General features: G+C 45.7%; 1 protein-coding gene across 13 annotated transcripts in view; it reads right to left on the reverse strand.

Annotated features, from left to right (window-relative positions):
• Positions 1 to 11715, reverse strand: part of IKZF2 (IKAROS family zinc finger 2) — a 117871-nt gene extending 106156 nt beyond the window's left edge. For 3 of the 13 annotated variants that reach the window (XM_054209297.1, XM_054209299.1, XM_054209292.1), the window contains exons 1-3: positions 11388 to 11715; positions 8565 to 8613; positions 7723 to 7827 (exon numbers count right to left, since the gene is read on the reverse strand). In XM_054209297.1, the coding sequence (XP_054065272.1) occupies positions 7723 to 7827; positions 8565 to 8598 (139 nt within the window). In that variant the 5' untranslated portion in view covers positions 8599 to 8613; positions 11388 to 11715. Of the gene's footprint in view, positions 1 to 7471; positions 7587 to 7722; positions 7831 to 8564; positions 8647 to 9914; positions 9951 to 10370; positions 10442 to 11387 lie in introns of those variants that run through there. The other 10 variants (XM_054209296.1, XM_054209298.1, XM_054209288.1 and 7 more) reach the window with 8 other exon arrangements.
• Positions 11716 to 11940: the final 225 nt, after the last annotated feature.

Consider the following 11940-nt stretch of genomic DNA (forward strand, 5'->3'; position numbering starts at 1 on the left):
CCAACAAAAACCAGTCTGTGCAGCTTCTCCAAGTAACAAGAAGCCATGGTGGGGAGAGTGGAGGTAGGTCTGGAGTGAACCAGATTCCTTGGCCCATACCTTGCATAAAATCCACAGCCTGCCAAGAAGAGGGACCCCTACCTGTTTAGGAGATGATGCACTTCAACTCTGCTGTCTTTTTCATTCTCCACTGGCTGGTAGATGCAGATATTCATCCCTTCCACGCCAGGGCTGGGAGTGCAGTTTGGCCCTAGGACTGACCTCCAGCCACCGACAGGTGTTCCCCCTGTTCCTGAGAGGGCACAGGCACCTGACAGGCAATCTCAGCTTCACCAGAGGGGAGACCGAGAGCCCTCTGACCTCTCCGGACAGCTGTGAGCTAAAAGAGTGGGTACCACACACACAGAGCCCACCACCTCTGTTGTCCTATGCCTTGGCCACACAGCATTAAAGAAACAAACACAAAAACTCGTAAGCAGGGTCAAAAATAAGAGGTGTGAAGAAAGCAAAAGTCAGTTAAAAAAAATAAATTGGAGGTTCTGATTTACAGAAATTTAAATGACCTATCAGAAACGAGGGGGGTAAATCAACCCCATGCTTTTCCAGGAACAGCGCCTGCTGTCTTACGACACGCTCCAGTGTACCACCTGCAACACCACTTGCAGGTGACCCTGCCAGCCAGGACTACACTCATAGCAGGAGCTTCTGCCAGCATCGCTCCACCTGTGAGGGATTACAGCTCTTCAAAGCCACAGGCTGACACCGTGGTACCAACAGAAGCCAGTAATGTAGACCTGGCTCTGGATCAAGGGCACGTTTTGCTGGGCGGTGTAAATAGGGGTTTGTCCGCACACAGACCTGGTAACGCTCAGCTGTACGGGAAGAGTTAAAATGCTGTGGTTGCTCTAATGTAATCACACCAGACCAGGGTGCTTTAGGACTACCACAATTATTCCTGTGCGGGACAGGAAATAAGCTACGCTGGTATTAAGGTACTTCTGAACATGTCTCATTACAGGGCTACAAAAATTAAATGTAAAACAACCCCTAAGCAAAGCAGCTATCATAATAAAGTTCCTACTTTTGACAAGGCCTAACATGTGCCATCTAAACCTCCATCTTGAATGATCTACGGCCTCTGTCACTCAGAAAAAAGGCAAGAGAGGAAAAAAGCAGCACAGAAACATGAAGGGACTCCCCTCCAATGACAAGAGTCAGGACAAAATCTGGGCGTCTGGTCATCTCGCCCAGAGCCATACCTGTCAAGTCTCATTGCTTCTTGGGGATAATCGCAGCTTTGCTGCCTTCCATTGGGGCGCAGCAGTCGGCTGCCTGGACCCCAAACAAGTGTTCACCGCTCTGGGCGAGGGACAACATGCCGTGACAGAGGTTCTCCACGCAGGCTGGCAACAGGTCTTGTTACTGTAGAGAGCAGTGGCACAGCCTTCTTTTAAATTTTCTACAGAGCTGCTTCAAGGTGGATCCCCCAAGGAGTTTTTATTCACTGCAACTACTGAGGAAAAAGCAGAAGAGGGCTATGCCTTTTCCTCCTGGCTAGAATAGCATCGCTCCTCCAAGATGCCTTCTTGGCACTGGAAGGAGAATAAGCACTGCTCCCTCTCAGTAATGCACAAAAATGATGCAGGTAGCTGCATTTTCACCTGTAAGACCTAGTCCTGCAAACTGCCATTTAGCCAGAGGACTAGAGAAAAGCCCTCAATCCAATTTCCCAGGAAAAACACACTCATCGATTTCAACAGGAGTGGCACCTTCCCCCAGATTCAGGGATCGGAAAGACAGAGCGCTCTCTAATGGGTATCTCATCGTCCAGCTGCTATCAAAGTGACACATTTCAAGGAAGATTAGGATTGCTCTTTTTGTTGGCATGTCTGAGAAGGAACTGAAATTCCAGAAGCAAACATTGCAAACTTGCTGACTACAAAGCTAGCAAGAGCACTGAGTGTTGTAACAGGGTGTGTACCAAGGAAAGTTAACCGAACCTGACAGTCCAAGAGAATAACAGAAGCTCCCCAAGAAAGGTGTGTGCTGCAACAAAGTCCTGGCAGATGACCTCTCAGGAGACTTCCATCAGAATGAATAAAAACCTATTTAATGAGATTAACTGATCATTTCGCTCCACCCTCGTTATAACACTCACCGAGAGAGAGGAATGTTTTTGCAGCCGAGTGCCTGATTCCACAGGGAATGCCAGAGACACCGTGACAGAAGATATGGAAAAACACACGGGGGAACCCTCCACCATTGAAGTGTGAGCCACAGAGAGTAGTTACTTAAACACCTAGTAGTTTCAGCAGCTACTCAGTTTTCATCTACACACAGATTTTGTATCAGAGGAACTACTTCATGATTTTAACCGTACCAGTGTGAAAAATATAAGGTGACGTTTATGAAGGTACAACAATCCAAGGTGCATCCCACAGGTATTTAATTTCCAGGTGATTTTTTTTTTTTAATAAGAAAAAAAAAAGAAACAGCGTAACACTATTGTGCAGAACTTCGGTTTCACATGTGTGGACAAAACCCTAGATTTTATATTTCTGTTTAAACCCTCACCTCTTTTTTGGTTATTATTTTTTATTGCTTTATTTTTCCTCCTTAAACTTCAAGAAAGCTAAACCCAGTGGCTAAAACTCTCATGAGTATTATTTCCCTGGCAATCCTCAGGGAGTCTGAGGTTAAAATACTGAAACAAAGTCATTGCTTCTCTAAGTGTCAAAGTAGCTCACTTCGGGCAGTTCCCTGCCACACTTTATTGAGCTCATCCCTTATGTCGAAGCTCATCTTGGCAAAACGTGTCTTCGCCACCCATCAACCTGTAAAACCACAGGTACATCTGTATTGGGCATCACTGTGAAATTCCACAGCTGAGCTCTCTAAACATCAAACTGTCAGGCTTGGAAAGTCAGACACAAAGGACTGCAGGACTTCTCAAATGACTATCAAAAGCCCACCTCCCTTCACTGGGGCACGCCCAAAGATACCCAGACCAATAAATGTTGCCTACCCTACTCCTTAAAGTCCACCGAGGAAAGAGATTCCTCAGCATCTTAAGGTTTTCCAGTCCAAGTTTTTAAGCACCATATGCAGTGTTTCACACTTTCCAAGATATTTGGAAGAACCGGAGACCTGAATCCCCACTTCAGACCACAGCAGTTTGGCTGCCAGAATTCTTCATGCCCCAGTGCACGTGTCAGGGGAGTGACTCCCTCAAAGTACTAATTCAGTTTTCCCCCCTGCAGCCCAGCCCAGACAGCCTCAACTACCCTCCCTAAAGAAAAGCTGCCTGCAGAAGCTCAGCCTCCATCACCTCATCCTACTGAAAAAATACACATACTGAGCCAAAAAGAATCCCAGTGCAAGGTCCAGCCTCACATGCCTGTGCTGCAGACCCTGGCGATGGCAATGCTTGTTTGCCACGTAGCTGAGGCATGAAGCAACCTCTAATTTTACGCATTTTCATTCCAAAAGGCAGACTGCACGGTTACATTTTCTTTATCCATACAGATGTGGTGCTGATGCTGCTGTGGTACATGAAACTTTCTGCTCAGGGCAACACAACTGTGACAAAACAGGGCTTATATGACAATTTAGAGTTGAAAAATGAAAGTAATCAAGACAGATTTGGGGCTTTGAAGTTACCAAAAAAAAAAGTGATAGTCTACCCCAGTACACCCCGATCACTGGGAATAGAGTATTGGCTACATTATAAGACCTTGCCCGAGTTCTCTTTAAATACTGCTGCTGAAATCACTCAATACTGTTGTCCCAACAGTTATCTTGTCAGATAACTGCGTGATCATTCCCCGCCATGGAGAAAATGCAATTGTCTCATTATTTTCAGCAGAGTCAGTTGACAATGCTTATTTTCTTAATAAATTATTTCTCATAACTTAGTAACACTTTAAGCTACTATAAACACATCTTGAAAGCGTACCACAATTTTAATCAGTTTCAAACATCAGATGTTGAGTTTGATATTTATGATTGTTCTGACTCTGTTTCGTTTAATGGCTCCTTTTGTCTATGAAAGCAAAGATAAGAAAGTTATCTAGGACATGCACTGTAAAGTCTCTAATTTAAAAGGAAATTTCTTTTGCCACTAACTGTCAGATGCTAATAGCTGCTGTTCCTATTTTCCATGCGACACCAGGCAAGTGGTCTTAGAGAAGTATCCTTCATATACAAAGCGGTCACTGAGTCAACTAACCGAACAACTCTGTTTCCAAAGGGGACATTCTTCTAAGTCCATTTTAACCCGCAGGGAAAAAAAAAAAGTAATATATATCTCAAATAACTACAGTAAGAACTCAGCATGGTATTACGAGGAGGCAACTGGGAATTATTTCTTTTTAAAGCCTCTTTTATAAAGATTCCCCAACAGCCTTTAATTAGCATGCCAGTTCCTATTCTGAGGTTCCTGATCACTTATAACCCAGTTCAACACTCACCAAAGGCAACAAGACAGACCCCCTTGAACTCGGTGGGGTCTAGAGGAGGGCTTTTAGGGCCATACAGGGAACTCTCTAGTACCAACACGAAGTTAATTGAACAGGCCTTTGACGCCCAGCTCTGCATGTCAGCACTTGGAAGAGTTTTCCTACCAAAGATCAGAAGAAAATCTGGACTTCCAGATTTGGGGCTATGTAAATGTATCATCTGTACCCAGCAGGTACAGCACTAATTTGTCTTTTGCTGTAGAGGAAAGTGAGATGATCTATCAACGTATTCAGTTTGGCTGTTTACACATATTTTAAATCTTTGCTTACATAAAATGACAATAAAGTATTTTAGAACACAGCATCTGCCAACATATATACTGTATTCTGCTAAAGGCAGATACATACCGTAAGGTACATGTAAGATCATTAGTTAGCTATGACAGGCGATTTACTGTGATTTATCTTTCAGGATCATCTCATTCACAAGGAAAATTGAGTGTAAGCCCCATCCATAACCTATATATCCCGTCTAGATACTTGAAAACGATAATAGGTTAAAGGATGCAGTAGACAACTTTCCAACACAAGCCAAAATATTTAACCCGAAACCTTTTGGAACAGAACCTGAAAATATCAGTAGCCCAGCCAGAACTCCTACTAACAAGGATTGCCAGGGGCTAATGAACATAGAAAACTCTTTACCTAGCACATAATTTTACTGTTGCTGGGAGAGCACTGCTCAGTCGTTTCAGTACAGATCCAAGAAATTTCCTTCTCATGGTTTTGTCTCTGTTTGAGCCAGACGCAAATTAAGGCTAAATTAAGAGCTGTGGTTGAAAACAATTCAATGGAACACAAGAACAAAGGTCAAAACTTAGATCTCTACCCTGCAGGTGCATATCCTGAGCGCACAGATAAATAGGGCCATCCACCTTCTTGGGGCAACTGGCAACAAAATCGGGAGCGAAACATCTGGGGCCTGATCCACGTACCACCTTCTCCCGTTAGCAAACCCTACCCAGCCAGAATGACATGCCCTGGGCAGGCCAACAGCACGTCAGTCTCCAGTGACTCCACTAGAAATTAAAACCATACTGAAACACAATGCAGGCACTTCCTATGATGGGTCAATCCGTTGTGAGCTACCAAATTCATACAAAATATTTCAAACAGCTATTCTTCCTTACACTCCCACCTCCACCTCTCCTAAAAAGAAAATTAAAGTAAAAAAAAAAAAAAAAAGAAGAAGCACAAAAAAAGAAAAAAAGGAGGTCATGGGCCCCTCAGTTACTGAACCTTTAAAAGGATTTCCTGTACCCCACGAAACAGGTGGAAAGCTCTAAAGCACAGCCTGGCGATTTAGTCTACACATGCCAGATTCAAGATTTGGCCAAAAACCTTAAATGAACCAAGGTAACAGCTGCCACAAAAGCCGACAACCTCTAATCAATACCTTCCATGTTTAAGACAGAACAAACCGCCTTTCTGCAAAACATTCTTATGCCTGCAAAGAGTAAATAAATTACAACCAATTTAAGAAGGTTGAGTTTTGCTTGGCTTAGGAAACCCAGGCAGAGCCCCTAATTTTTCCAACAGCAGTACATGCTTAATGCAGAGCAGCGCTGATGAAAGCAGTTGAGACACCTGTGAGAGGCCAAAAAACACATCTAAAAAAATAAGATATTCACCAAGGCTGCGGATACATGTGTGTTGCAAAAATTAACGAAGCTTAAAAATCATTGAAAACGTTAACACAAAGAACATGAAAATACTGAATGTGTTAAAGTATTTTTGCATGACTTCATCCTAGATCTTTTTATTCCCTAATTTGACTCCGGTTTTTAGTCTAGATTATAAAGAAGATTTAAAACAGGGAGCTTTTTTCCCCCCTTCCAATGAAGGCTTCCCATTAATAAAAAGGAAACAAAGAAAATGAAGAAAGTGAGTAGTAAAACTTTTACAACATAATAAAATATATCAGAATCCCAGTGCAGCAGGATTGGAATTGTCTAAAGATGCTGAATTATGATCGGTTGTCATATAAAGTTCAGTCCAGAGTATTAGCAATCATATTCTCTAGCAACATGTATATAATTGGGAGATCTTCATAATAACCCTCAGTTTTAAAGGCTCATAAAAACTGCGTTTTACTCATAATTTGCAGGAGGAAAGAAGAATTCTTAAAGGAAAGTAACATCTTTTTCTCAGCAAGAAAGACTCTGAAGGCAACACACTGTATTTTAAAGCAAGCAACCCTAAAAGCCCTCTTTTTCTTTCACGGTTTTCGGTGGGGTATTACACACTCAGTTTAAAAAGATAAATATGGAACTATAGTACACACACTGGAAAGAAAATTAGTATCACATAGAGAGGAACCCTCTGAAATTATCTTGGAAGCAAAGCATGTTAAGTTATTTTTGAATACTAGTACAGAGGTACTTTAAGGCAAATATCTTCATGTAACATTGTAACCAACAGTAAAACAAGCCATGGCACTCACTCACAAAAGAAAGGATGTTGGTTTTATGAGATGTGGGTAAACTACATTTATCCACCTCCAAAGTATAATATGAAAATAATTACAAAAATATTACCAGCATGTGACGCTCTCAGTAGATGCCTAAATCTCTACATTTTCTTAATTTCTCCTCGACATTCTAAACCAAAATCCTTTCAGTTTGTTAGAGAATCAACTATCGAGCCCCATAAACTTCCAATTATCCCAGCCGCTTTTGGACTTGCCAAGGCAAAGCTGAGGCAATGAATAGGATGCTGAAGTTTCTACACGGAATAGTAAAATACAACCTGTCATCAAACCCAGACACCTTAACTTTATACTTTTGCCAGAGTAAAGTCTTTTTGTAAATAAAATTTGTTTGTTTTCAAATAAAGCTACTTCAAGGTGTTTTGGGAAGCACAGTAAGTAATAATAATAACAACAACAATTTCCATTCGGATTTCAAAACCTGATGAAACAAAACCAGCACATGTCAAACCTAGGGTTTTCCTACCTGGAACAGGTAAGGACCAGCTCTCAAATGCCACCTTGGGATAGTTCAGACTAGCAATCCCGTTCATGTTTAGATGAGACACCAGCATGAACAAGAAAAAAAAGAAAAGGAAAACAACAAAAAAAAATAATCTATCCTGTCCTTCTCTTCTTTTATTATCAACTCCTACAGACCCAGTAAGCAAACTGAAGACCCGGAGGACCCGACTAACCCAAAGAGGCTGCTAGGAAGATGTTTAAGAGGAGACTTACTGCTTGCCATGTGACTGGGGGAGGTGTGCTGCCCGTTGGGTGTGCTGGAGGTGAGGTCAATGGCCATGCCGGAGCGCTCCCTTTCTGGCGAAAGCTCATTGTCACCTGCTTTCACAAAACAAGTCCCCTGTAAGTTTCCATCCCCTTCTTCAGCAGAGTGACACAACCATTAAAAAAGCGCGCCTCGCTCACTCCCTTCGCCCCTGCCCTTCCCTCCTTTACCAGCGGGGTCTTTCAGAGACTATAAAAACTCAGTGGCCACAGGCAGATGTTTGACTGACTGATTTTAACAGCCCCCTCAAACCTACTGCCACCTGTCTTCTATGCACACACCTATGACAAATCTTGCCCCAGCTGCTTTGTCTCAAGAGAAGTTAGGATTACTTTTCCATTAGCAGAGGCTGAGACTCGGGGCTGGGCAGAAGACTGAAGGAGCACTTTGCCACACAGACTTTCCCCCCTCAAAGCTCTCGGTTAACTGACAGTTAAACAAAGCACTCAAACTAAGACATTTTGCCCTGACACAGAAAATGGGCGAAATGCATAGTGAAAGGCATAAAAAGTTTTTGGCTGCAATTTGAATTTCTGAAGATGAACTCTCTCTCATTTGCAAAGTTCATTCATCCTCAGCAAATATTTAAACCTAGAGCTACTCACCCATGCACGCATCCCCATGCATTTTTCAGTCACACACAAAGTTTATGTTTAAATGCTATTAATTCGGCATCATCTCAAAGCAAAGACCATATACAAGGAAGCTAAAGTTTCAGGCGTCTGCATTATAGAAAGGGTAGCGGAAAAAGGAAACTAATTCAGAATAATCAAATGAAATGACTACTTACATGTTATATATCCATCAGCAGCCTCTGCTTCCATAGTCAAAGTGCAGTGCTGCAAGGCAGAAAAGTACACCCTCAAAGACGCCTGTCAGTATCAACCATTAGATGATTAAACTTACTTAAAGCCCTAAGTAGTTGCCCATTTTACTGCTGTTGCAACCATTGCCTAGAGAAACGCAAGTGTACCGCCATGTACTCATTTGCAAAGCACTGAAACTCTTCCTGCAAATTATCCCCGTAGAGAAATGCAGCTGCCTCCTGGGCAGGGGGCACTGGGATCACCTTGGTCTGACCGTACCCCTCTCTGTTCCCCACTTGCATTTTTACCTGATCTGAGAGGTTTTTTCCCCTGACTTTCCACTTGTTTTGTTCAAGCCGGGATGGTAATGCTTTATCAATTATCAACTCTCGCAGCCAGAACAGACTTTGAGGAGATGGCTACAATTAACAATTGCTCTTTTCACAGGCACTCCAAGAGACTTCATCCTGATCTAAACAAAATAAAGCCCGCCTGCGTCCGTTCCCCTTCCAGACAGTTATTACAACTCTTTGTCTCACACCACCGAACGCGCGCACGCACACCTGTACACGCACCTGTTCACTCTAACCCCATTTATCTGCCACAGCATGGGGCCGAACGTCACACTTAATACTCCCAGATCATGCATTTTGTGGCATGAAGCAATCTTAAAGTTTCTGGAAGCACTTTGCTGACACAGAACAAGCTATTACTTTCCAGAAACCCAAGTAACTGTATAGAATGACACCCCCTAGCTATCATTTGATATATATTGAGGAAAAAAAAAAGAAAGAGAGAGAGAGATCAATAATCATAACTATGTTCTTTTAAGTGGAAAAGTTAAGAATCTGACATGACCAGAGGAGAATTTTATTTCCTCTCTCCCTCCACGGCCTCTTTTTTGCCTTTAGTTTCAAAACTCTCACTGCACCAGGCAGCTAAATTATTCACAATGAGCCATTTCTGTATTGATCGCCAAGTATATTTAGCCCTGGCTCCTGGAATTTCTCCATTACTTACTGGAAAACAGGCAGCTTCACTTCTTGTCTCCAAAACCACTTCCCTCCCCCTCTCTTAACCTGCTTTCCTCCCCCTCCTCTCCCCCATGCCTTTCCCCCCAATAAATAAATACTTTTCTCTGTGCTCTTCTTTGGTATAAAGCAGATCAAATTCCCAAGGCATTCAGCACATAACACTTAAATTTCAACCTGCCCAGCTGCTACCAAACTCTCTTCAATTACTGATTTTCACAGGACTCTTAAAAAGAGATCTCCCAAAAAAAAAAAAAAGTTTTAAAAACAGGTAAGCCGCTTCCTCAAACCCTTCAAAATTACCTTATCTTCCCCCTAGTCCAGGTAGGCAGGCACACACTGAGAAAAAGAAAGAAACATCAGAAGCAACAGGGAAAGATCATCCCAGCCAATGAAGTGGAAGGAAAGAAAGGGGAGGAAGGGAGGAGGAAGAGAAAGGACGACAAAAAGAAACACAGAACCATCCATAACCGAAATTAAAACACGGTTTGATTTTTATTTTTTATTTCTTCCAGGGAGGGAGGAGGACCGGGGGGGGGGAGGAAAGAAAAAGTTTGGTAACCGTTTTTAGGCTGGTGATGGCAAATCCCAGCTGCTAAGCCTCCCTCTCCACAACGAATGGAGAGAGAGAGTTTTGCTCAGGCTGAAGACACGGCAGGATGGGGAAAGTTTAGCAAATATTTTTTAAAAAGAGGGGAAGGGGGGGGGGGGAGGGAGAGGGAGAGGGGAAGGGGAGAGAAACCCGCCCCCGGCACTTACAGGTGGGGCATGCGGAGCCGGGCAGCCCCGGGGATGAGCCGGCGGGGAAAGGCGCTCAGGAACGGCACATACTTTGAAGAAAGATGAAGAACAAAAAAAAAAAAAAGAGAGGGAGAGGAAGGGAGGGAGGTCAGCCGGTGCTACAGCAATGCGATTAACCAGCGGGGAGGGAGAGAGAGAGAGATGAAAACTTGATCCACCGGTTCCTTACGGATCGGCACGAAAACCAGGGAAGGGGGGGAGGAGAGGAGGGGATGCGGGGCGGGATGGGGCGAGGGGGGTCTGGGGAGGGAGGGGACGGGGGGGTCCCGGCAGACGCTCTCACACCCCGCGCAAGAGACCTAGGCCAACTTCCCGGAGCGCTGCTCCGGCCCTGGGCGCCTCATCCCTGCCGCTCCCCGCCCAGACCACAATCTGTCAAAGTCATGGAAGTCCTGTCTCATTTCTCAGCTTATTCCATTTTCTCCCTGTCCTTTCCACGCACACACCCCCCCAGCACACACACACACACACCGGTGCCCCCTCGCCGCCGCGCCAGGCCGCAGCCCCCCGGGGGCCCGCAGGTGGCGGCGGGCGCTGAGGGAAATGGCAGTTGGGGCCGGCGCTGACTAACGGAGCGAGCGAGCCCCGGCACACGCACGCCCGCCGCCCGCTCGGGGTGCATTTGGGGGCATTTTTTTTTTAGGTTTTAGGTGGGTTTTGGTTGGTTTTGGGTTTTTTTGGGGTTTTTTTTTTTTTTTTTGAGGGGGTGGGGTACCAGCAACAAGTCAGCGGAGCCCACCGCCGTGCGGGAGATGCTGCACAACCGCACTTTAGCCGGGGACACAGCGCACAAACAGACACAGACAAGAGCCAGCCCCGCCGTCCCCGCCGCCGCCGCCTCGGAGGTGTCCTCCCCACCGGGGAAAGAAAGACCGGGGTGAGGAGGGGAAAGAAGGTGGGAAGGACGGGGAGGGGGGGGGGGGAGGAGAGAGAGGAAAATAAAAAGAAATATAAAGAAGCCAGGCGCAGATTTACCTCAGCCGCGCAGGCAGTGAATCACTTCCATTCCCCCTTTTGTTTGTGTTTTTTATTAGTGTCGGCTCCCTAGTTGGAGGGGTGGTTGGATGTGTTTGGTGTGCACGGCCGTCGGCTCCCGGCAACTAAGGCAGCGGAGCCGTAGCTAAGGGTAATCCTGTTTTTACTTCCTCCATCTTCAGCCAGACGGGGGTTAGCCTGGGACAGCTGGTCAAACCCCGAGAAACCGATCCGGCGGCGGCGGCGGCACCCGCCCGCACTCACGGACACGCACTCACACACACCCGCATGGACGCGCACGGAAACGCGCCGGCGCGGGCACACGCACCCTCCCCCCCCCCCCCTCCGCTGCTTCGCCGCGACGGCCCCGTACGGGGCCGTCGCGGCGAAGCAGCGGCGGCGGAGGGGGGGGGGGGTGGGGGGGGTGGTGTGCGGGGGGGCGCGGGGGGCGGGTGCCCGCGCCGGCAGGGCCGCTCAGCGCGCTCGGCAATCGATTAGAGGACAAGTGCCGCCGCCGCCGCGTGCGCTCCGCGCCTCAGGCGGGCGCGCGCCG

This window comes from Rissa tridactyla, chromosome 7 (assembly GCF_028500815.1).
Source record: "Rissa tridactyla isolate bRisTri1 chromosome 7, bRisTri1.patW.cur.20221130, whole genome shotgun sequence".
Classification (NCBI taxonomy): Eukaryota; Metazoa; Chordata; class Aves; order Charadriiformes; family Laridae; genus Rissa; species Rissa tridactyla.